The sequence below is a fragment of the Pseudopodoces humilis genome, chromosome 15 (assembly GCF_049639895.1).
Source record: "Pseudopodoces humilis isolate 2021_Gansu_Grassland_sample_001 chromosome 15, ASM4963989v1, whole genome shotgun sequence".
NCBI classification, from domain to species: Eukaryota; Metazoa; Chordata; class Aves; order Passeriformes; family Paridae; genus Pseudopodoces; species Pseudopodoces humilis.
The window spans coordinates 19,341,079-19,367,313 of NC_142214.1; the positions used below are offsets into that span (position 1 = coordinate 19,341,079).

Here is a 26,235-nt window from a genome sequence, read left to right on the forward strand (position 1 = left end):
GATTCAGATAAAAGAGGATTTTTCCAGGATAGCACCAGCAGCTGGACTGTGAGTTCTTCACTCTGGAGCCATGAAACTGGGACTCAGCTCCTTCCAGAAGCTCTGGTTGCTCCTCAGAACTCTGAGGAATTCAGCCTGGAGACACCTGTGGCCAGGTGAGAGAGCAAGGAAACACTGAGGAGATACTTGGGTTTAATACAGAAAGGAACATCTAAATAAAATTTTAAAAGACCCAGAATAGCACAGTTTGCAGAAGACACCGAGATCTGTTAGAGTTCCATTGGTTACATTCCCTTTTTTCCATGAGTTATGTTCCTTTTTGGGCTGCTTTAAGCACCCTGCACTCCCCATTCCCCCCAAAGCAGGGGGATCACCCCATTTCTCTTCTGTAGGGGAGAAGTGGCTCCACACTCACTTTACTAATTAAGACCCTTTAAGTGACTTCACCTTTCCAAGTGTGGAGTTCTGATTTATCACCCAATAAACAGAGCAGCCACTTCCTTTAAAAAGGCAAAATGTTTATTTTTGTAGGGAATAAAAATACCTGCAATCCAAGAGAGACTCCATGGGACAAACAGAGAGAAAAGACACAATTCTCCTCTAGACAAGATCAGCTTCAAGCAGTGCAGGAACTGAAGTTCTGCCCCACAGAGCCCTCAGGGCACAAACTGGGGCTCATTCCCCACAAATGTCCCTCCCCAGTGACACAGACAGCAACAGGGACATTCCCAGCCGGCACCACACGGGGTTTTAGGGACATTCCTACAAGGTTCAGGTCAGGGATGCCAAGGAAAATCCAGCTGGAGGATGGGATCCAGTGCTGAGTTACTCCAGTAGTTTCTGCTACATTAAATAGATGGAAATACAGAAATTATACAAAAACAGCCCCTCAGCCCTGCTCCTGCAGCTCCCAGGGTGACACATTAATTAATGTCATTAGCACACCTGCCCTAACGAATTGCCCACCTGGCTGCCTGGCCCCAAGCACAGGTTTACCATCCCCTGCTTCCTCAGCTAATTAATCACGTGCCGGGTGATAATTAAAACATGAAGAGGACATTCAGAGCAGGTTTCTCCCCCAGGGAATGCCTGGATGTGCGTGAGGGAGGGATGGAAACCCGGAATAGCTGGGAGAGGACCCTATAAAAGCAGCCCCAGAGCAGAGGAAAACACACCTGGAATTCTCCTGGGCACTCCTGGATATCCAGCACCGCCTCGTGCCAGGAAACTCCTCTGGGCTCTGGGGCTGCCCAAGGCCAGGTCTGCCAGGAGCTGAAGGAGCCTGCAACAGGAGCTCTTCCCTTTCCAAGGCTTTTCCTGGGGCTGCCTCAGCTTTGGGAGCACCTCTGAGGGCTCTCTGCTTCCAGAGGCGATGGAAGCAACAGCCCCAGGGCTCTCCACACCAACATTCCCAGCTGGAGATCCTGTGGAGCTCTGGGAACCTTCAGCTCCTGACAAATCCCACTCTGCAGGACTGGGGCAGCTTCCTGGAGCTTCCCAAAGCTTCCCAGCTCCCTCCAAGCCCAGTCAGGATGGTTCTGGATCAGAGCAGGTGGATTTTTATTCCAAGGAATTAACTTGGAAAGGCAATCACTAAGCACAGGAACAGACCAAATCAGACCTAAAAGCTTTCACAAACTGCTTTTCCTCACCCCTATGGAGACCATGGAGAACTAAAACTATGGACAACCCAATTATTCCCACTTTTTCCCTGCAGAGCAAACAGCACCAACTGGATTTTCTCTCCCACAGGTGACAAGTCCAAAAGAAAACCCCAATTTAGGAACCCACAGAACAAAGTTCACATTAAAGACTTTTCAAATGAGGCTCCACGAGACCCTCTCGGGCTTCAGAGCAGGACAGGCACCAGCCCACTACAAGGTTACACCTGGTTGTAGCACGGGAGACACTGGGAAAAGGCAGGAAGCCATGGAATGTCCTGGAGAAGCCATGGAATGTCCTGGAGAAGCCATGGAATGTCCTGGAGAAGCAGGAGCAGCTCCAGCAAAGGGGGAGTTTTACACAGGCAGAGCTCATCTGCACTAAATCAGATCCCTGCTCCCTCCCAGCTCTCCAAGTCGCAGGAATCCAAAGGGAGAGGACTGCACTGCTCCAAATAAAAGCAGAATTCTGACCTCACAAAGCAGGGTTGCTCCCCTAGGAATAAATCAGTTGCAGGAAGTTTCCCCAGCAGCAGCAGCAGCAGCAGCTTCTCCATTCCTTGCACACTTGCAGGGAGCAGAGAATCCGGGCAGGAATCTCCAGGAGCTGGGAACACCTTCCTGGGCAGCAGCTCCCAGCTGAGCTCAGGACAGGGCTCTGAACAGCTCCTCACCTCTGCTCTCCCACAGCCCCACACAGCTTCTCATTCACTGCCTTTCACACCATGAGCTCGTGGAGAGAGAGGAAACCCTGGAATCTTCTCCAGCTCCTAAATTCCAGCATCAGCATGAAAAGCTTTTAGTACACCACTTTGCCTGAGCCTGTACACACAAAATCCAAGAGCTTTAAAAGACATTAATTTTTGGGTTTGGTTCTGTTTTGCCACTGGAGTTAAAAGCAGCAAAATTACTCCGAGCTTACAACACTGAGTAACCTGGTGGTGGTTGTACACACTTGGAGTAACACTGGAGTTTTGTGGAGGTATCGTTTTTTAGGAATGAGGAAAGATTATTAAACTCCTCCAATGGCAATTCCAAAGGCAAAGCAACATACAAACATTTCCAGGAGCCTTCTGCAAGCTGGATTTGTACAATAATTAACCAGTGGTATCGTTAAGTCCTTCAGCAGTCAATCAAAATCCTCTGCAGTTTGGGATCTCTAATGATAATTATGAAAGATACTCAATGAACTGATGATCCACAGAATAACTGGTCCTAAAATGTGCCTGTCTTGGCTTCCTGTCCCATTTTCTCTCAGATTTGGGAGTGGATGTTGCCCATTACAGAAAGACAAGGCTGATCCATCACTCACACCTGGCTCAGTATTTCCAGGGTTTAATTTTTAATCAAGCACTCTTGTAGCTCCTTCTTGGCAACTTTGCTTAAGTCTGACAAACCCTCAGTATTAAAAAACTTCCTCTTTGCCATTCCAGGCAGTGCTCTGTGCTCTCTTCTTCCCTGGATCTTTCATGTGCTTTATAAAATAGGTATTTTCTTACTCAGAACGAGCCACTCAGGGAGGTTCTGGCTGGTTTTTGGACACTGGATCTACCCAGTGATTTCACTGTGGGTTAAAAGCACACGAACACAGTTACTGCACTTTCTGGTGTTATAATGGAATGGTTCTGCTTTCACTGGAGATTGAGAAGGCTTAAACATTTTCATTTGGCTTCCAAATTTTTTATAAAACATAAAAACTGATTTGAAAACTTGATGGCAGCACCTAACTGAAAGAACAGCTTGAAAAGGGAGCAGAGCAGCATCCTGGATAAAGCTGCACAGGGAGTTTCTGTGCAATTCAGCACAGAACAAGGACAGTGGCACAGCTTTCCCGAGGGGGGTGAATCCTCCAAGCCCCCAAGGCCACACCACAATCTCAGAAATGTCCTCAGGCTTTGATAAGCAGCACCCTGAGCTTATCAGGAACACTGGCTGCTCCCAGGGCTGGAGCACAAACTCCTGCATTTAATCCTGGAATCGGATTTTTCTCGCCTGAGTAACAACCCAAGTGGAACATTTTTGTTCTTTCAAATGAAGATATTGACCCAAATTGCAGCCAGGCTGGGAAGGGACTCAGATAAAAACAACTCTCTATAGCAGGGAAATCAAAGGGGATTTTTCCCAGGGATACACCTGGACCTGGTCCTGGTCCCTGGGGCTGTGCCAGAGCCGAAGCACTGGGAATGCTGCTCTCCTGGATTATGGAGTACTCTGGATTTGTGAGTCCAGCCTCTAAGGAGCTCCTGTTGTGCTTGTAGGAAATTCTACATAAACCCCTTGTTCAATTCCTTACCTGCTGATTCTCAAACTGCTGCTGAGTTCTGCTCCTGATCCTCCGATGCCAGGAAACCTTTAAGGCCTGAACTGCTGATAATTGCAGGGCTCAGCCTGGCAGGATGCTCCACTCTGAACCTCGTGACTCAACAGGAGAACCTCCCTCACTCCCTTTCATCCTGACCCTTTTCCAGCCCCAGCCTCCACGGTGGATGATTTTAGTTTGTTGCTTGATTTTCTATTTTAGTTTTTCTCTATGTGCTTTAACCATTTAATAAGTAACAGAGTGAACCTTGCCAATTAATTCAGTCACACTTTTTTATATCAAACCTGTTTCTTGCTGATGCCTCTCCCAAGGATTCTTTGGGTGACCTTCAAGCACTCATTTGTGACACCCAACCCCTGGGGAGAGAAGTCCTCATTTCTTCTGATTCTTCCTAAGTTCACTACCATGAGAGATACTGCTCATGAGACACACAAAACATCCCTAAAGTTCCTGGAACTTGAACATTCCCAAGAACCAGCAAGTGATTTCATCATTTTAGGCCCCATTTCAATAGCAGAACATAGCCCATCTGTTATCCATCTGTAATTGCTGCCTCATCAATGATTCCACCTTGGAACTCTCGTCAGAGTTAACTCACTTCAATTTAACCAAGATCATAAAATAAGAGAGAAAAATTCCACATAAATGTTCTCCTGTGTTTCCTCATTTCCAATCCTCCCTCCTGTCACAAATCCATGTGTTACAGGCTGGCTCTGGGCCTTGCTGCACTGCCATCAACAAAGGAGGTGCAGAAAAGCTGATTCCTCAAGAGCTCAGCTTGGAAAGAAGCTGCTGAACTCAGGGGAACAGCAAAAAACCCTGGAGAAGCTGCAGCAGAAGAAAACCTCCTGACAAACACTGAGCACAGACAGGACCCAACACCACACTGCAAACTCCAACACAAAACCAGCAATGGCCTGGCTGGACACGGACACAGTCTCAGAGAAGGCACGGGGGGTTTGGTTCTGTGTAACAAATATGCATAGGAAACAAAACATGAATCACTTCTGCTACAAGGCAAGGGTCCATGCAGAGATTCATTCACAGCTAAGAAAGGTTGGGGGGTTTTTTATCATTTGAAGACGGACTGAAATTCTTTCTTGGTCTAAGATGACCTTGGACCACCACTGAGAACAGAGGGATTTGCATCCTTCCTCCTGCAGTTACTGCCCAGCTCCTCATGGAATTGGCATGATTTCTTCCAGCCTCAAACAGCAGTGCTGGCAGGCAGCCCTGACCCTCAGAAATGCACGTGTTCCCACTGAAAGCCAAGCTCCCAGGAATGCCAGGCAGGCTCCTGGCAGCTCTGCATCACCTGAGCTGCAGGAGGTGTCCCCCAGCAGCTGCTCCCCCAGCCCTGCACACCCCTACTCACACTCAGCTGCAAATGGGGGCTGCAGCAGCTCCCCAGAGCTTCTCCCAGCAGCTCCCACAGCTCATCCCTGGTGCTGAGCCTGCCCATCCTCCCGGGAGGCTCCGAGATCCTGGGGCTGGGCTGGGCTCTCCTTGTGTTTCTGCTGCCCCAGGGAGGGGCCATTGCTCAGCACAGGGGCTGCTCCCCCTGCACAGTCCTGGGGAGGAGTTGGGGCTCTGGCAGCAGCAGCTCCTGCCTCGGGTGAGGTGCAGCCTTTGCTGGGCAAGGGGCCATCGAGGATAGGGAGTTTCTGCACAAAGAAAAAAGCATAAAAACAAATAATTAATACCTAGATGCCAGAGAGGGCAAAAAATCAGGTGTCAACACAACAGCCCTGTGGCAGTGCCTCTTTTCCAGCTCTGAAATTCAGCACTGAAGTAGCTGGACACAGATCCTCAAATGTCTGACACAAACACCAGAAATACCTGGACACAGATCCTCAAATGTCAGACACAAACATCAGAAATACCTGGACACAGATCCTGCCATTTCTGACACAAACATCAGAAATACCTGGACACAGATCCTCAAATGTCTGACACAAACACCAGAAATACATGGACACAGATCCTGCCATTTCTGACACAAACATCAGAAATACCTGGACACAGATCCTCAAATGTCAGATACAAACATCAGAAATACCTGGAGACAAATCCTCAAGTGCCTGACACAAACATCAGTGTTTCATAATGAAAGCTGAACTTTTCAGCACTCACCTTACCCCAGCAAAGGACACTGATATTCTTCTCACTGGTGTATTTTAAAAACTCTATTTCAATTTGTTTGGAGGTGTTTTGGGGGTTTCTAACACACACAGCTTTGTCACTGAACCCCTCATTTTGACCCAGCTGTTTGGAACAACCCTTCAATGCTGATATTTAATCCCATTTAACCCTTCCAACCCCTCCAGGGCATGTGAAGCCCATTGTGCCTCACGTTTTCCAGCTGGGATGCGCTGTCCTCCAGTGTCACCTTCTGGCTGATGCAGCTCAGCAGCTGATCCAGCACACACTGCTTGGGGTGCATGCCCTTGTCAAAGCGGTTGTACATCCCACACCAGAACCTCAAAACCAGGCAAAAAAATGGCAATTAGGGGCTCAGCTGGACCTTACTGCCAACTAATAGATGTTGCTTAATGTTTTTAATAAATTGAGATTAGGAATTCATTTTAAAACCTGACACAGCTTTGGATGATTAAATTCGGTAGCAATGGGCAACTTTTCTTCTGGCAGCAAATATTAGAATAGGATGAAAATACTTTTTTTTTTTTAATAGCAGATTTATTGGAAGCTTGGGCAGTTTATCTTCCACTCCTTGGTTTGCCCAACCTCCCAACTTTCATTTGCACACACAGCACTTAAAATCCCATTTTCATCCCCTTCTCTCTCAGCAAGGCCCAGGAGTGAGGCAGAAGCAAAGCCTGGGAAAAACTCTGAACTGGGCACCAAAATTCCTGCTTGAAAGACTTCCTTAATATACATTAAAAAGGAGGAAAAGAGGAACTTTTTGAAACACTTCAATGTGACAGAGCCAACAGTCAGGGGGTGTATGTGGTTCTTCTGTCTGAAGTTCTGCTTTTCCTTGCCCTTCCCCACCCTCTTTTCTCAACACCAAATTAAAAATGTTATTTTTAATCACAACATCTGGATTTATTTCATCCTTGCACTGCTCCTTTTAGTTTATGCCTGAGGAATGGAGGGGAAAGGTAAAACAAACCAAGCTAATCACTGCAAATTTATTTGATTTAACCTGAGTTACCAGTGAAAGAAATGTCCTCCTCCTTCCCCTTCTTAACTGAGACACTTACTGGAAACTGAAAGGTAGAGTGTTTGGTTGAAGCTCTTTGTAAGCTGTAAACCCTCTGTACAAAGGATTTCTCAACTCCTGCTTCCTCTGTAAGAGGAAAGGCCACAGGGAATGGGTCTTCTCAAAGATTCTGGCAAGTACAAAGAACATCTGATTACCAAAAAAAAGCAGCAAGTGGATTAATAACTGCAGCTGTTGGAAGTAGAATTAGATTAAGGGAGATATGAATTGTTTTTATGCTGGATCTGATTGATTTCATAAGCACAGGATATTAAATTAGACACTCTCCTAACCAGAAGGGATATCTGCAAGTTATTATTGTGCTCCAAACTAAAACATCTTTTTTTTGGGGGGATGTAATTCATATTCTTTTCTCCCTTTGGCTAAGGGCAACATTGTCTTGATAAATGGTTACGTTCCACCATCTCCAATTCCATAAAACACACCCATCCCACACGCTTTTCAGACATCCCAGGGGATCTGTGGCCTGCTGGCTCCAGGAACCCTCAGCTCACCTGAGCTCCTCCCTCTCCTTGTGGCAGGTGCCCAGGAAGTTGCCAAACTGGCAGGAATAAACGTGGTCGTGGATCTCCAGCAGGAAGCGCTCGCTGAACTCGAAGGAGCAGGGGAACTGCTGCATCAGCTGCCACACACACTCCACAAACTGAGTGAACACAGGGGACACCTCTTTGGGGTCCCCATCCAGGTGGCCACACCTAGAGAGGTGCAAAAAGCAGAATAAACCCTCTGTCACCCATCACAAAATGTCCCTTTGCCATCAGCTTCCTTCCCGGTCAAGTTTGTGCTTTGAACTCGGGCAAGTCCTGAGGAAGTGGCTGAGATCCTCTCCAGGAGAGGCTGCAGGAGAACCAGCAGGGTTGGCTGGAGCACTATGGATGGGACAGGCTGCCCAGAGAATGGGGTCAGCATCCCTGGAATTGTTCAAGAGATGTGTGGATGTGGCACTTGGGGACATGGGTTAGGGCTGCTGATGGGTGATGGATGGACTCTGTGATCTTGGAAGTCTTTTCCAACCTTCATGTTTCTGTGATTTCCATGACTAACACTCCTCAAATAATAGAATTTTGCAGGTAGAATTCAAACCATGATTTTTTTAAAGCAATAAAAACACAGCAATGAAATAACAGCCCCTGGTTCTATGTCACGAATGCCAATGTTTTCCCAATGTTTTCTCCTTTTCATTTCAATTTTTCATGGGATCCCCTAAACCTGCAGACAGTTTTGGTTTCACTCCCCCCAGGGGAATGTGCCCCTCTCACCTGTGTGAGAACTTGTGGCCCATTGCAATCCACTCCTTTTCTATCAGGACCTGCAGGTTCATTAAGAAAAGAGAATTAATTTGGTTAAAAAAGCAAAATGAAGCCTTTGATGTTAAAGCCTAAAAACCTGACAACCTGCTGACCCTACTGCTATAAATATATCCCCAGAAAACAATGGGAACAGGAATTGTGATCTGTAGATTATCCAGTTACCAAGGCAATGGCCCTGCTGGAATCAGAACTCATTTCAAAACTATCATTTTGAGGGAGTTTCTAAGTTGTTAAAATAATTTTATATTTATATATATATATATATATTGAGCTCAAAGAATTATCAACTTAATATTGCACTGTGCTATTTAATTTGGAAAAGAGTGCTGTGATATTCAGCAAAATAAATCAGCAACTGGAGTTTAACAAATGTTTAACAGATGAAGTACAGCTGCATAATGAGGAGTTCAGGATGAAATCAGAACTATGTGGCACTTTTTAAATAGATGCCTGCAGTTACAGAGAATAATAACTGTTATGATCTGTTTTCCTTACAGATAAATAAGATAAAATAATCTGTTTTCCTTACAGATGTCTCACAAGGAACCACATGGCTGAAGCTCCATCCATCATTACTTTTACATCATTACTGGATCATATCTAAAGATAATTCCTGTTATCATCACCCAGATTAAGATAAGGAAAGCAGGAACTCACAAGAGAGCTCTTAGAAAACTTCATTTAAATTGTTTTTTGAATTTTCCCATTCTTTGCACTGCTGATGAATTCCTTTAGGAATAACCCCTAGTCAGAGGGGTTGTGCCTACAAACCACGGGGACAGGCAGGGATGTGTCTGTGTCACTGCTCCTCCTCCTAAGCTAAATCCTGTTCTCAGTTCAGGCAGGATTGCTCAGAGACAAAGCCCAGGCAGATGTTTCATGTGCTGGTGGAATTTTAACTGTTAAAAGACTGCAGTCTGATCCAGAAACAAAAATAGAAACAATAAAACCAGCGTGGAATGCAAAGAAACAGTCCTGGCACTGGAAAAGGCAAAATCTGCATTGTTCTGATTTCAGGGATTCCTTCAGGGAGCTCTCCTGAGACAGAACAGCTCTTCAGGTATTTAACAAGAGGTGAATGGAAAGAAACATCACAGAGTGCCCTGAATTCATGCAGGGATGGCTGCAAATTAAGAAAAAAGCCTGCACTAGAAGCAAAAAGCCAAATTGAAATGAAATGGCTTTAAAAAAATGATGCAGATTTGACTGATGGACAGGGGACAGGGCTGAGTTCACCCAATTTCAAATCCCAGCAGATGAGAGACCTGCAGGACAAACTCCTCCAGCACTTTTGGATTGCTGCCAGAGCTGCATCCTTTGCTGAGATCCCTCATTAGTGGCTCCCATGTTGACCTTGCAGGAAACAAGGATTTGGGAATTGTCAGCCGATTGCTCGCAGCAATTCCAGCTGGTTACAGAACCAAAGCTGCTCTATGTAGGTCACCTACACCTGTCCCAGGAAATGGCCTGAGCCCTTCCCCAGGGCCTGCTGGCACTGGGATTGCAGCGTGTCCTTACCATGAAGCCTTTGAAGGTCCTGTAGAAGGGGTCCAGGAGGAGGCTGGCCAGGGAGCAGACCTGGGCCGTGCGGTCCCAGCCGTCGGAGCAGTGCACCAGCACGCTGGCCCTCTCCTCCCTCACAGCCTGCCAGGGACACAGCAAGAGCTCAGGGAAATGCTGTCCCTCACCTGCACCACCCCAAACCCCTGGGGAATGCTGCTCATCTCTCCCCTGGCCTGTGGAAATGCACCAGTCCATCAAGAGAAGGTCCAGCTAGAGCTGGTACAAACCAGCCCCTGCAATCTCTGGAAGGCCAAGGATTCCCAGGCTCTTCCTCTGAGGAAAAAATTTGGTGGATGAGTAAAAAATAATTGGACACCAAGGGATTAGAACTCCAAGATAAATTAGAAGAGTTGATGCCAACTTCCCCCCATCCCATCACCTTTTTCCACTTAGGACAGGAGAGAAACACCAGAGTTTCTTGCTTATGAGGTGGGGAAATTGCGACGGACAACCAACATTTACAACTCGCTCCTCTCACCACACACTTCCTGCACACCCTTTACCACTCCTGAGTGATTTCCTTCCTCCTGCCTGACCTGCAAAGCCACCAGCTCTGCAGAAATGAGGACTGTGTTGAATAATTTAAAATTACTGTCCATTACATCACATCGAATCAGGAGAAAAGAAACCGGTCAAAACAATCCCTCGATTAAAGCAGAGCAGTGGATGAATAACGAGCACAGAGTTGTTTGCACTGCTATAAAGAAAGGTTTATAAAGGTCATTTATTCACATTTTGTGATCTTATGTTTCAAATGAGCTCTAATAAAGCCCTGTTACAATACAGAACACAGGAGCTGTACTTGCCCAGCATCACCCAACATTTTTGGAGAGATTAAGCCAACCTGAACAACACCTTCTCCCCAGAGCCACCTTCCCAACCTTGCAGTGTCCCCAGCACACCAGGAGGCATTTTGGAATGCAGCTGCAGCTGGAGAGCAGCTTTACCTTGGCCAGGAAGACACCTGCATCCATCACAGCCTTGATGTGCCGCAGCCAGCCCGAGTTCTCCAGCCCCGTCAGGAAATCGCTCATGGAGGGGGACTTCATCTCACACACTGGGAGCAGACACAGAGAATCAGAACAGCAGCCCTTGCACCTCCTCATTACCTCTCCAAAAATCTTTAAATGCTTGCAGCATTATCCTGTCCAAAGGACACACTAATGGTTGTGTATCTAAAATTCATAACTAAAAAACCGCTGGTTTTGTGAGGATTTGAGGCTCTGGAAATCTCCTCCTGCTCTTTGCTTAAAGGGTAACTCATTATTTATTCAGCTGTGTTTTTTCCAGCAGTGAGCTGTTACTCCACTCTAAATCACCATCACATCTACAACCACTCACTCACTTCCCAAAGATTTGATTTCTCTCTAATTTAGAGACAGAAATAACAAGTCTAACCTTGAAGGCAACTCAGCTGCTCTAATGAAACCCAGCACAGAAAATACTCAGAGTAATCAAGTTCAGAACAGTCCATGAGCCCCAGTGAATGAGATTTGATCACTGTTGGAGATGAACACGGGAGAAAACAAGTTTTTATTCTGCCTCTTCTCCCACCACAAAATAATTCTGCCAGGAAGAGGCAGCTGAGGACTCAGGGTTGTGATCAGGACGCTCTGCTGGGTGGGAACAGCCCCATTTTTGTCCAAGGTCAGTATGGATCCTGCAGGGCCACCTGGGACCATCAACTACCCAACTATTTAAAAAAAAAAGATGAGCATTATGGTGGTTACTAAAACAATAAACTCCTATTTTGGATGACAGCACCTGAATTGCAAAATTCTCCAAAATTTTATTGGTGAAACTCTGGGCCTCATTACCCTCTTAATCCCCAATACTCAGGTGATTCTTTTACCCTGTTTTGCATTCTTTCCTATGATCACAATGAGCTTAATTACTCTGCATTCTCAGATAATTATGGATTAAAACATTAATTTAAGAAGTTTGGTTAAAAGGAATCAGAAATGAAAAGTTAGAACAAAGTATGTATGAGACTCAAGTCTTTGGAAGATCATGCCAAAATCGTATTTCAACTCAGAAATATTGTTAATATTCCAAATATAGCAAACCCCAAAAAGCACTTCTGAAAAATCTCTGTTGTTTTTCTTTCAATAAGCCATGAAGCAACCATGAGACTGTCTTAGCTGTAAAATGTAATATTTCTTCTTCTATTAACACAGCACATTCACAAAGGTATGTTTTTAGTATTAGTTGCTAATTTTGAACCACTATAAAACCAAGCACAAGAACAAAGAAAATGTCAAGCAGGAAAGCATTTTAACAGCATTAATGCTTTCAGCCACTTGAATGCAGCAAACAAAGCAAGATGCTGACTTTGCTTGCATCAGAACACGTTTGTGCATGGAACATCTGGATATTCAGCAGGAAGTTCTGTCCAGGGGGGTAAGAAAGACAAGGCTGTACCCACCTTCCAGCAGTTTCTGCAGGCTGCTCCTCATCACATGGATGTTCTCGATGCCAATGAATTTAAAACGAATGTTTTCATAATTATCTTCATTCTCATAGCCCTTCCCAGCAGCTCTGTTGGCCATGGCATTCAGCTGGCAAATTCAAGGGGCAGAAAAGAAAGAGAAAATCATGACCAAATTCAGAGAGGCTGTTTTGCAAGTCCTTTTTGTTTGGTTGGTTTTTTGGTTTTTGTTTAAATCTCCCAGAAAATGTACTGGACAAAGCTGTTACTCAGTACTTCCCCACCTCCCAGACAGTTCTTCCAGCTGTTTCATTACAATTACTGCAGTTCATTAGTCAGAGGCTCATTAAAGCCCTGCTTAGGGTAGTGTAATCTCCCAGTTGCTGCTGTCAGAGACACCAAACCTGCCCTAACTGTGAGTTTACCTAAGGAAATTCAGACAGGCACAGGAAAGCAGAACTAGAAAAGCAATTTTTAACATTTTTTACATACATGGTGGTATAGAAATAGTAAGGGAATTCCCAATTTTCATGGACATACAAGCACCTGAGGGAAATAAACCAAATTCAAGTTGAGCAGAAAGAACAGAGCAACTGCAGGAGAGAAGTAGAAAAGAAGCCACTTGCTCTTAAAATCCCCCAAGCCAGTTCAAGAGCTATCAGGATATCTTTGCTGGGGACACAAAACAGAGCAGCTCAGCCCCCCCTTATCAATTTGGGCAGCTTTTGGGAGAGGAAAGAAGAGTCAAATACGGTGGAGACACCTTTAGAACCATAAAATAACCCCAGTGCTTCAGTTCTGCCACAGTGGCACAGGTTGGCTTAGAAGAAAAAGTGTCAGCAATTATAAATTCTCCCCTTATCACCAAATGCTTTAGCACAAATTGACACCAGTGATGGATTTCAGTGGCACATCTCTGCTGTCTGTACCAAAAGAAATGCACATGCCATTGCAGAACAGGGGATCTCTAGGAAATGTCACACTAAAAGCCAAAATACACACTGGAGCAAGATGTGAAATGCTCCCTCTTTTCCCCAAAATTACTTTTTCTTTATGGCACTCACCATAGTTTAACTAAACTTGTAGTTTATATAAAATAACTGCAAGATCTGAATGGTGAAGCAGGTTCTCAGAAAGCTCCATTTTCAAATAATCAGAGCAATTAAAATCTTTGCATTTAAATAATTGTGTGCTATGAAACCCCTCATGTTCTAATTGCCTTCTACCAACACTCCTAATCCATATGTTTACAAGAGAATAATTGGAATTGGTTTCTAAACTCAGTTCCTTAAGATGACAGTCATTAAAATTTTCATTTTGCAAATATTTCCTCTCAAATAAACCCTCAGCTCTCAAGTTCCAGCCCCAAATATCCAAATACTGGTGCTGAGCTGTATTAAGCTCCATCATGAGTGTTATTTTTAAAAGAAAAAAAAAAAAAAAAAAAAAAGGGAGGGATTGCTTTCAGAGCTGCACTTCCTCCCAGATCTGCCAGTAAAAGCACTTCAGCCTCGTGGAACTGAATCCTGAGGGTTCTCTCCAGCTCCACTTGCAGTTCTCTCTCCTTTATCCTTTAGGACTGTGCAGGAAAATGCTTCTCTGTCCCAGGCAGGTCATCCTGAACACAAACCTCAAACCCAGGATACCCCAGGAGGACAAATCCTGGAGCTCACTCCACATTCCCGTTGTACACCCTGAACCAGGAGCCCGATCCCACATTCCTGCTGCAGGACCCACCCAGAACAAACTGGAAACAGCACTGCTCATTCAGACAAGAGATTTAAAAGCAGCCCAGAGCCCATGGAGGTACCTTTGGCCTCGTGTCTACAACATACATGAAGGGGCAGCCGGGGTTGGCCTCTCGGATGGCCTGGAGCATCTGCTCGTCCTCCAGGCAGCGCGCGCTGAACCCGGCCAGGGGCTGGCTGCAGCGGCACAGGGCAGCCTGCAACACAAACACAGAGTCAGCCCCGCTGCACTGCCCCTCCTCCTGCCCCAAAGCCCTCTGGGCTCGCAGCTGCAGCCTCTCCTGCTGCCCCAAAGCCCTGGCAGTCACAGATGAAGCACCCTCTGTGCTCCTGCTGAAGGGCTGCGGCCACGGTGGACGCGCACTGCGCCACTTGCCAAGCGGCAACTTCGGGAAATTTGGGAATGAGGAGGCTCTCGCCAACCTGCTCTGCCTGATGGTCACCACCCCAAATGACAGCAGTTCATGGGATCCCAGAATGGCTGGCTGGAAAGGACCTTCAAAACATCTCACTCCACTCCCTGCCATGGCAGGGACACCTTGCACTATCCCTGGGTGCTCCAGGGATTGGGACACCTCCAGGGATCCAGGGGAAGCCACAGCTCCGCTGTGCCAGGGCCTCCCCACCCTCCCAGGAAACAATTCCTTCCAATATCCCATCTGACCCTGCCCTCCGGCAGTTTAAAACCATTCCCACTTACCCTGTCACTATGTTCCCATAGAAAAGTCCCTCTCCCTCCTTCCCATGAGCCCCCTGAAGGTACTGGAAGGCAGCAATTTCTCATGTTTTCCATTTGGTTTCTATTTCCAAACCATTATTTTGAGTTTTTTCCTTATCAGCCGTTGCTGTTGCACATTCAGAGCAGCACTGGGTGTATTTTAAGGAAATTTCATTAGTTTCCAGCACAACTCCAGGCAGTGCCCAGGTCAAGGCACGCTTCCTCAGGAAAACAACAATTTGGCTGTGACTGAATTTTCCTAACATCAGCATCTAAAACACTGCTGAGGCAGCAAATTACAAATTTACATTTTGGTCCTCAGTGGAAAAAAAAATAAAATGAAACCTTCACTTATTCTGAAGCAGTGGGGATTTATTTCAGGGTGGTTCCTCCTCTTCAACACTAAGAAAATCCATCCAAATTAACATATAACTTGATAAAACATTATTCAATATAGCTAAAGAGGAGATTAAAAAACCCCACATCAGAAGGAATTGCTGAAAGCTGATTAAGAAAAAATTCCCAACAGGAAGCTTGGAAAGTCTGTGCTTTTGGCAGAGCTCTGGGTGCATTCCAAGCATTTGCCTTTAGCTCGTTCTGTAACTCAGAACGAAAGCCATTAAGAGAAGCACAGCTCTCAAAGGCCTCAAATCTAATAATTATCTTATTCTTTCCTTTCATTAGAAGGGAACTGGACAAAAAGGAGAACCCTCATTCCCCCCAGGGCAGCAGGCAGTGAAGCACTGACATTGTTTTCCTTGTATAAGTAAGAAAGCACCGGAATCCGCCCTCGGCTCCTGAACCTTGAACTTCCCATCACCACGGCCTTGGTGGCAGCTCGAGGCACCACGATCTCAGGAGGGTATGTGCTGCAAACCTGAGGGAAAACAGAGAAAAAAAAACCCAGACATTGCTCCTGAGCACTTCAAAATTCATAAAAAATTCATCTTTAGCTTATTAGGTTGCAAAGTATTCAGGAAAACAATGTAGGAAACAATCAACTCTGCAGCTGAGCCTCAAAACTGGACTGCACCATGCAGACTCAAAGGAAGCTCTTTAAATCCAGAAATTTGATGGAAGTTTCTAATTTAGATTCACAGAATGGTTTGGGTTGGAAGGGACACTAAAGCCATCCCACCCCAGCCACGGCAGGGACACCTCCCACTGTCCCAGGCTGCTCCAAGCCCTGTCCAACCTGGCCTGGGACACTTCCAGGGATCCAGGGACAGCCACAGCTGCTCTGGGCACCTGTGCCAGGGCCTGCCCACCCTGCCAGGAAACAATTCCTTCTCACAAAAGGAGAAATTAAGAACAACTGTATTTAAAAAAATGTTTTGCAACTTGAAAGGCACTTCCAGCACTCAGGTGGAATCCTCAGAGGGCAGTTTCACCCTCTCCCCTCAAACAAACACAGTCTTTGCAGCATGGAGTTCCCAGACAAGCTGCTCTCCAAGCCTGGCTTTACATCAGGCTTGACAATTCTAAACCACAGGCTGGAAACTGTGAGGAAACCATAAAACACCTGAGAGCTGCACAGCAGCAAGCAAAGCCTCAGAGTGATGAATGATTTGAGATGGCCACATCCAGCTGCCCTCAGCAGCTACTGGGAACAGCACCTCTCACATCAGAGCTCAATTCAGGCCTCCAGGCAGGTCAAAAAGAGGCAGTGTCCTCTGACAGCACAGGCTTGGATTTCTTCAAGTCAGAGCTTAAAGTACAGAAAGTTACCAGGGAAAGGGATTCAGGGTTATAAATATGTTGGTGTCTTCCTTGGAGTTGCTTGCTTTGCTTTTCAACAGCCAGGTCTGACTGCACACAGCCCCAGAGGAAATAAAAAGGGAAATAATGTGAAGCAGGATTTCGAACAAGCTTGCTGACAAATGCCTTTGTTTCATGTTGTTTAGATCCAAGTTGGCCTTTCAGGGAAATAACAGCAGCAGGCAGTTCAGACTGAAATGACAGAGGGCCCTTAGATAGCAGAAGATCCAACTGAGAAAGCAAAAAAAAGGTCTGTTTTCCACTGCTGTTTTTCCCTTCCTTCCTTCCCTAGTCCCTCCCCACTCTGCCTCATTCCCCACCAATCCAAACTGCTGCCATTTCCTTCTCTCCTCCACATCTGTCACCAGCCAGGTGGGACAGGCTTTGGAAATACCAAAAGCAGCTCAGGGTACTTGAGGCTTTGCCTAACAGATGGGTTGACATTTCTGCAGAAAAACAAGGCTCTGCTCCCTTGCCAGGGGGATCAAACACAGCAAGGTGACTCTGCAGCTCTCCTGGAGCATCATTATCTGCAACTCCCCATCGAGATGATGTGCTCTGACCCACACCAAACGAGCTCCTTCCTCCCCAGAGGCAGCAGCAGGGCTGTCATTAATAACAACAAGGAGATAGTGCATGAGATGGCTCCTTTGGGCAGGAATTACCTCATAGTCCTTATTAATATCTGTTATTTCCCAGGAGTCGTTGGGAATTCCCATGCGCTGGTAATCCAGTCTCAAATCAATCAGTTTCCATCCCATTTCCCGGTTCTCTTTGGACATTTTAGGATTGTAAGAGAAAGCATAAAGTTCTTCAGGTTTCACTGGGAAGGAGAAAGGAAAAAAAACAACATGAGATGCAAAGACATCCAGGGAGGCCAAAACTTCTGGAAATCAATGACTGAGTGCTACCGAGGAGTATTCAAAGTATTTAAGACTTCTCAACCTTTTATAGATTTTTGGCTGGGACATTACCAAGTGCTGAAATTCATCCTGAAAGCCTCAGGAATTTCCAATAATCAGTTCCCACATGCAGGGAGATACATTAATCCTAACAAGGTGTTTTAGCCCAAGTTGGAAGAAGTAATTTCTCCTGAACAAATGATTTCCTCCTGAATTTGCTGTAGTAAGCATGTTAGATGGGATTTATATCCCAATCATTAACCCACACAAGAAAACATGGATTAAAAGATCAGTTTTCTGTGGAGAGTTCATACAACAGCTCCTGCACACCTGTAAGGTCATTGCTCAACAACAAATTCTGAGACTGGAAAACCTGAGGGATGTCTGGAATATTGCTGTCAGCCCAACAAAGGCTTCAGGCTGGCTCTGACAAGTGCACATTTATCGTCCCAACCTCCTTCCCTCTCTTCACAAAATGCAAATCCAACCAACAACTCATCCAGCTGATTCCCAAGGCAGCTCCAGAGACAGAGGGAAAGCTCTCAGAGGCTGATAAAGCAGGTAACCCAGAGCTGTCCATCACACATGTGCAAATCATCAGTAAAGATGTGCTCTGCCAAAAATCCATGAAGGGAGCACACTCAGACATCTTAAAACAAATCATCTTAAAACATCAAAGCATCTTAAAACAAAAATGTGCTGTTACAATCCAGAAGTAGAAGAAAGCTACAGCATTGACACAGTTGAGGCCAAAGTAAGCCCCTGCAGTGACACTTCCCACGCTTCAGGCACTACCCAAACTTCTAATTTTCAAACCTCAAAGAGCAGTGACAGCTTTTAAATGCAACACCACAAACCCGCCAGCAACAGCACCACAGGCAGAACTTCAGAGCTAAGAAAACCCCAAAAAGTGCAGGGGTGCTGGGAATAGACACAGCCTTAATACCAATTTTTAGAAAATCTAAACTCAGCTAAGCCCGTTTCTCCTACAGGATTTCCAGCCCAGCAAGAAGCTGCCTGGTGCCATTAATTCCCCTCCCTCAGCCTGGTGACACCATCACAAATTGCAACTACAAAAGACATCCTTGTAACAACACAACTCCAAATACTGGTTCCAGCACCCCAAAAGCAGAGGCTGCCAGAGGCAGAAGCCAGGTAGGAGCTCAGTGGAATGCTGTCCTGCAAGAAAAGCCTGAAGATTCATCCATGCTGGAATAAAAAGCTGGAGCTAGAAGAGAGCACAGGCTTTTGAGGGTGTCTGGCTCACACTCTAAGAGTGACTCCAAGACAGGGTGAAGCACAGGCTTTCACAAGTGAGCAAACACTGCAGAGCAGCCTAACCACGCTGCTGGAAACACAGCAAAAATGCCAATTTGTGGGATTTGGGAATTCTGTGAATGCCTGCATCAGCTGGAAAGGGCAGAACTGCACACAGCCAATAGCTGGGTGACACAAGGGAGTGACAGTGGCCAGGTTTGGGATATGAACTTTGCACAGCTCTCCACAAGCTCCTCATGGGATACCACGTCACCCCCACTGCCAGAGCCACTGAATCACAGAGAGGTTTGGGTTGCAACAGCTCATCCAGTGTCCCCCCAGGACATCTCCCACTGTCCCAGCTGCTCCCAGTCCCATCCAGCCTGGCCTTGGAACTTCCAGGGACCCAGGGACAGCCACAGCTCCTCTGGGCACCCTGTGCCAGGGCCTGCCCACCCTCCCAGCCAGGAATTCCTTCCTTCATTCCCAATATCCCATCCATGCCTGCCCTCTCAGTGTGAATCCATCCCCTCTTGTCCTGTCACTCCAGGCTCCTGTAAATAATCTCTCTCCATCTTTCTTGTTGGCTCCCAAGACTGTTCAGTTTGGAAGATGTGATCTGATCTCCTCAGAGCTCAGCTCCCTGAGCCCTGCCAACATCCCTGCTGGAAGCTGATTCTGATCCCACTCCTCCCCACCAAACCCAACCGTGGGGCAGCAGAGCTTTCCCAGGGCTCATCTTGGAGCATTCCAGAGATTCCCAGGACAGATTCCCAAGCCCAGTACCTGGCTGGGAGAGTTTGAGCAGGGAGGTGAACACGTCTTGGCAGTCCCTCTCCTGCCCAATCACAAAGTGAGCCACGTGGAAGTTCTTGCAGTGGATGAGCAGGGGGTACCCAGCCGTGGTCAGGGGCAGCTTCTCCACGCTGGAGATGTGGTGGTGCAGGATCTGGAGAAAAGGGAATAAACATCATTTGTCACTGATAAAGCTGGGAACAGTGCAAGCAGATGGGAAACCTTTGTGACAATCAAGCTGTTGATGCTTCCTGCAGCTAAGGAGCAGCAGAAAATGAGTTTATTTGTGATATTAATCAAACAAACTGCACCCAAAAGCTAGGGAACTAAAGCAGGATTGAAAACACAGAGGTATATAAATTACTTTCAGAGGCAGATGTGCAGTTCAGTTTTCCTGGTGCACTTGGCTCTCCTTTCACCTCCATAAGAAATACATTCTGTCATTCCCACTTCACCTTAGAATTAACAAAATCGGCTCATTTCACTGCTAGTTCCGCACCGCTAAAAGCTGCAAATTCATGTTTAGCAGTCTTGTATATCGAGTTTGAAACAGGAAATTACACAAGTGTTTCTACATTCCTTGAACTGACACGAATTCCATGAGTGAACTCCATCGAGCCATGTCACCATTGTGCTCACTTCCTTCCGAACCAGCTGTTTCTGGCAAGCATTTGGTATCAAAATGCTCTGGAAGACCACTACAGCTCTGGAATTCCCACACCTGTTCATTCTGAAAATGACAGCATAAAGTTCCAGGACAAGGGGGAATGGCTTCCCAGTGCCAGAGGGCAGGGCTGGATGGGATATTGGGAAGGAATTTCTGGCTGTGAGGGTGGGAAGGCCCTGGCACAGGTGCCCAGAGAAGCTGTGGCTGCCCCTGGATCCCTGGAAGTGTCCAAGGCCACGTTGGAGCAGCTTGGAATAGTGGGAGACATCCCTGCCCATGGCAGGGGTGGAATGGGATGATCCTTCAAGTTTCTCCCCATCTAATCCATTCTGGGACCTGAAGCAGCTTTTCCAGGTGTGTTTCCAGCCCACCATACCCATGTTTCCTTCCTGACTTCAGCAGAGGCCTCCACGTAGATCAGGTGTGTGGCTGTCAGGTACAAGGTCCCGCTCGCTGCCTTCCTGTTGGCGTAGCGATCCAGCAACTTCACGTTTTCCACCTGCAGCAGGAACACGGCGTGAAAACACCACAGAATCCCAGCATTGTGAGGTTGGAAAAGCCTCAGGATCATCCAGCCTGTGCCCAATTCCCACCTGGTCACCCAGCTCATGGCCACTTGTTCCTCGGACAGGATGGGGACTCCAAACCTCCCTGGCAGCCCCTTCCAGGACCTGACCACCCTTCCCATGGAGAAATTCCTCCAAGTCCAGCTTTGATGGAAGAACTACCTAAGCACCAGCTGAACTCCACTCTTTCAACTTCTAATACACAGCTCATGAAGCTAGACAGAAAAGACAAGAATTTAAGTCCCCCCTGCAACACCAAGTCAGCCTGACACCATGAACTCAAATTATTTCTCTGTGAATTAAAGCCATAAAGGTTAAGCAAACAGCCGAGGTTCAGCACCAGCAAATCCTAACAGGATTACTGGATTTGTAGCCAAGATGATCCCAGTTTGTTACCGTGTGAGGCTGAAGAAATAACAAAGCAAAGACCTGCAAGGGAAAGATTTGTCTGTGCTCAGGGTGATCAACATGTTGCTCTATAAGGAACAGCCCCCTCCAGTCCGACTTCCCACTGCTCACTCCCTGTTAGGAGCTACTTCTTGTAACTCACTTCCTGGCCTCCAAGAGCATTTCATAAACCACACCAGGCTAATTAATAAAAAACAGCTTTAAAGAACATCAGCACAGACATAATAAAATATGTTACAGCGCTGGACTGATTTTCTCCTGGCCTATTTGCTGCCTAATGAATGCAGATGGAATTTTTCTTTCACCATTAAGCAGAAATAATAGGAAAAAATAATTGGATAGACAATGAAAACAAATGTTTTAGCAGGAAATAATAGATTAGTTCTGGGTATTGAATGTGTGAGCTTCCTTACGTCTCGAGTACATCTCAGCAAATGAATTGGAGAGCTGAGGCCTGGGCTCAGTGTCCTCTTAGCAGGTCGTGTTTTTCAGCAGATATAACTATTAAATACAATATTGTCCTTTTCAGGGCACTACAGACATGCAGGACCAGCAGAGCACCTCAGAGCAGTAAGGAGCATCCCCAAACTAACGTCCTACAGAATAATAAAACGAAAAACAATAACCTTCATGGCAGCGAAGGATAAAATTACACTATCAACTGCTGCCTGAATAAGTACAATTCCTTTTAGTACAGCATTCCCGGAGCTCCTGTTTGACTTAATTCAATAGGGGGGCGGGGAGGGGGGGAAGGAAAAAGCACCCTTTGGTTCACTCATTGGGGCTGAGAAGAATCTCCGCGCTTTGACAGAAAGGAAATAATTCCGGAATCGCCCCCAAACCACCCCGGGGTCTGCCCCCCACTGAAACCCCCTCCCCACGAAGCGCCACGAACAGCTGGGCCCCGCGGCTGTGACCGCCCCGCCCGCATCCCCGAGGGCGCGGAGGCCGCTCGGCGGCGCGGGAGCGGCGGCAGCGGCGGCGGGGAGCGGCGGGAGGCCGGGGTTACCTTCGGGGTGCTGATGTGCTCCATGGCCGCCCGGCCCCGCCGTGAGGGGCGGCCCCGCCGCCATCAGCGCCCGCGGCCCGCCCCGCCCCGCCCGCCTCGCGAGAGCCGCGCGCCGCGCCGCCATCTTGGCTGAGGGCAGCGCTGAGGGCAGCGCCCGCCCCGAGCCACCGGCGTGTGCCCGGAGAGCGCGGGATGTGCCCGGTGCCCTGCACAAACCCCCGGGATGTGCCCGGAGCCCCTTCACAGAGCCCCCGGGATGTGGCCGGAGCCCTGCCCAGACCCCCGGAATGTGCCCGGTGCCCCTTCACAGAGCCCTCGGGATGTGCCCGGAGCCCTGCCCAGACCCCCGGGATGTGCCCGGAGCCCCTTTACAGAGCTCTCGAGATGTGCCCAGAGACGCCGGGACGTGCCCAGAGAACACGGGATGTTGCCTAGATCCCCTTCCCCGAGTCTCTGGGATGTTCCCAGACCCCCTTCCCAGAGCTCCGGGATGTGCCCGGAGGTCCCGGGATGCGCCCGGATCCCCTGGCCGAAGCATTCGGGATGTGCCCGGAGACCCCCGGATATGCCCAGCCCCTCTTCCCAGAGCCCCCGGGGATGTGCCCGGAGCCCTGCACAAACCCCCGGGATGTGCCCGGAGCCCTGCACAAACCCCCGGGATGTGCCCGGAGCCCGAGATACTCCTGGAACTCCCGGGATGTGCCCGGAGCCCTCGGGAGCCCCTTCATCCTCCGCTCCATCCTGCCGCAGTCCCACCATCTCCTCCTGCCTTTTTCCCCTCCCAGCACCGGCGTTCGCGGAGCTGTCAGGGAATATTTCAGGGAAAAAACACATTTTTCTCCTCCTCAAAGCATGCGGCCATCAGCTGTGCCGTCTGGAGGGGCAGCAGGCTGACAGCATCCTCCTCTCCAGAAAGGGGCTGGAGGCACATTTATCACGTTAACACTTGTCACACTTCCCACAGCTAGTAACACCTGTTCATCCTGTTCATCCTGTTTGCCTTGGATTTTAAATTCCAAGCACGATGCTGTGTCTCGTGGGTGCCCAGCCTGGATCCCGGAGAACTGCTGGAATTGTTGTTCATTCCTGCAATCAGTGTCGGTGTCTCACAGCCCCAAGGGCAGCAGCTTCCCAGGGGTTTGTTCCAACCCAAACCTTGAATTGCCAAAAAAATCCCTTCAGGAGCCTCAGAATTTACAGGTTTTAATTGTTGGGGATCTTGGATTGAGTCTGAAAATTTACAAGTTTGAATTACTGGTGATCTTGTGTCAAACCTGACAACTTATAGGTTTTAATTATTGGTGATCTTGTATTGAGCCTGAGAATTGACAGCTTTTAATTACACCATAATCCAAATCCCAGACTGGTTTGGGTTGGAAGGGACAAGAAAGCTCATCCAGTTCCAATCCCTGCCATGGGCTGGGACACCTTCCATGGGTGTTATTCCATATTCCATAATTTCTACCCCTCCTACAAACCCACTCAGATCATGGAAAGAAGAGACACACGGGCTGTAATTCCCAGTTTGGAGCAGCACAGGTTCCTCCTCTGCAATTAGTGGGGGCAGCGCTCGTTAATTAAGGCTTTGTGTTGTGCTTCACGTGATCCAAAGGCTTTTTCCCCCTCGGCAGCTTCTCCTGGGGTTTGCAGAAGGATGAGGGTGGTTTATAAGGTTAATAAGAAATGGGGTGGGCACCATTTAGGGGACCTTGCAGCACCACACAAAATATACCTGTGGAACAGCAATGCTCCTTCCTCCTCTTCCCAAAGGAAAGTGCAGAAACACACGGCAAAACTAAATAATGAGGGAAGAAATAAGGATGTGGAGATGAGAAGAGCTGGAGGAACATCTGCATTGCTCAGCCATGCCACACTCACAGCTTCTCCCCGAATTTGTGCCACAGGGATCGGTTTGAGCAGGAATCTCAAGGAATAAAGAGAGCTGAATTCTTCCAGGGGGCTTTTCCCAAGTCACAGATGGGTTTGTGCCCATCTTGTGTCTGAAATCTGCATTTATTGAGCCTGAGGAGATGAGACAAAGGGAGGGGGCAGAAGGAAATAAACAGAGAATGAGGAAGGGAGGGAGGAAGGAGGGAGGAAGGAAGGAGGGAATTTGTGTGGTGGGAAAGGCCGGGATCGGCTCCCGCTGTGGCTTTTGAGGTTTTAGTGAATTTAAGCAACAAATTGTCCATTTGAGTGAAACCCACCCTGTAAATCCCAGTCCCGGGGGATCCCAAGCCAAAATCCCAGCGGCAGAAAAATCAATTTTTCTTTGAGCAAATCCAGCGAATTCCAGAGCTTTTCCCCTCCCCTTGGCAAAACCCTTTTCTCCCTGCTTTTATTTTGTTTACCTTTTTTGGCTCAGCTGTTCCCGATCTCTTTTCTGAGGGGTTGGGATGAGGAGATTGGGCCGGGATTTAGGGAGAGAGGGATGCGCTCCCTGCCAGGTTTTTTCTGGGAAAAAAAACCCGGAATCCAGAGGTAAAATCTGGTATTTTGATAATGAAAGTGCAGCCTTTTTCCAGAGAACTCCTCCAACCTAATTGGATCTGCTTTCCCTGTTCCCGTGCGCTCCTTGTTTGGTTATTTACGGAAAACATCTGTCCGAGGCCTGGCGGCTCCCTGAGCTGGGAATTCAGGGAAAATCTTGGGAATTTTCTTGGGAAAAAATATCCAAATCCCAGGCACCCTCTGGGGGGGACAGGAGCCCCCAGCAGGGCAGGGAAAAACCCCAATTCCGTGGGAAAAATATGGAATTTTCCGGGCTGGAAAAGAAATTTTCCTCCCCCCCGCGCGGTTCTGGGATAAAGGCAGGGATGGATTTTCCAGGGGAAAAACGGGATCGGTCCCAGCGCTGCCTCAGCTGTGATTAACCCAGGTAATTAATCCAATTAATTAATTAATTAGTTAATCCCGGGGTGGGACACGGGGGAGGCCGAGGTCTTCCAGGCCGGTGTCATCATCGCTTTGGAGGTTTCCATCGTCTCCCGCGGATTTCATGGATTTGGGGAAGTTTTTCCTCCCTTTTCCCACTCCCGGGCTGGAGCTGAGGGAATTCGAGCCGAATTCCAGAGGGAATCTCCCGATTCCCGGGATCTGGCCCCAGCTGCGGGCACAGCCCGGCTTCAAATCCCGGGATTTGCGGGGTGGGAAAGGGCCGGGAGCCCTGGAATTCCCAGGATTTGGGGTTCAGCGGTGGCAGCTGGAAATCAGCTGGATCCTACCTGGAGCAATCCTGGGAATTCCTCCGCCCTGCGCCTGGCACAGCCCAAGATCCCAAACCCCGCTGGCTTTTTGGGGAATTTTTGGAAGTCCGAAGAAATGCTGGAGGAATTTTTCTGGATTTCCCCCATTTCACTGGGAATTTCACTGGATTTCCCCCATTTCAGTGGAAATTTCACTGGATTTCCCCCGTTTCGGTGGGAATTTCTCTGGATTTCCCCCATTTCAGTGAGAATTTCACTGATTTCCCCCATTTCACTGGGAATTTCACTGATCTCCCCCATTTCACTGGGAATTTCACTGATCTCCCCCATTTCACTGGGAATTTCACTGGATTTCCCCCCGGTTGCAGCAGGAATCTCTTCCCATCCCCTCTCCGGTTCCCTCATCCCTTTCCCTCTGTCCCAGGCTCCCCAATTCCCTTTTCCTGTCTCCTCTCCCCATTTTCCCGGGATCCTGATCTCATTCCCGGGGCTGTATCCATGCCTTTGTGCTCAGGCCGAGCTTCCCGAGCTCGCTCCGCTGGGAACGGCGGCTCCAAGGGCTTTGGCGACATCCAATTTGGGATGAGAACCCCAAAAATCTGGGATGAGAAGGGTTACGGTAGGAACCCCAAAAATTTGGGATGAGAACCCCAAAAAATTTGGCCTGGAACCCCA

At 47.7% G+C, this 26,235-nt stretch overlaps 1 protein-coding gene across 1 annotated transcript; it reads right to left on the reverse strand.

The window, feature by feature from the left end:
• Positions 1-539: 539 nt before the first annotated feature.
• On the reverse strand, positions 540-22,429 carry MTMR8 (myotubularin related protein 8). The gene is made up of 14 exons (XM_005527503.3): positions 22,355-22,429; positions 20,748-20,870; positions 19,696-19,858; positions 17,416-17,573; positions 15,741-15,869; positions 14,337-14,471; positions 12,524-12,656; positions 11,046-11,155; positions 10,054-10,179; positions 8,485-8,534; positions 7,720-7,920; positions 7,206-7,334; positions 6,335-6,461; positions 540-5,645 (listed from the first exon to the last, which is right to left on the reverse strand). Exons 1-14 carry the CDS (start codon positions 22,376-22,378, stop codon positions 5,418-5,420), a joined length of 1,836 nt encoding a protein of 611 aa, XP_005527560.2. The 5' UTR covers positions 22,379-22,429; the 3' UTR covers positions 540-5,417.
• Between the last annotated feature and the right edge of the window lie 3,806 nt (positions 22,430-26,235).

What these genes read in the sequence shown, in the direction of transcription:
- MTMR8 (XM_005527503.3), bottom strand. Translation starts at nt 22,378, where the DNA reads ATGGAGCACATCAGCACCCCGAAG. An exon ending in TTGTAGACACGAGGCCAAAG is followed by an intron (nt 12,657 to 14,336) that starts GTACCTCCATGG and finishes TGAATTTGCCAG; the next exon opens with CTGAATGCCATGGCCAACAG. An exon ending in AAGGAGAGGGAGGAGCTCAG is followed by an intron (nt 7,335 to 7,719) that starts GTGAGCTGAGGG and finishes TGTACTTGCCAG; the next exon opens with AATCTTTGAGAAGACCCATT.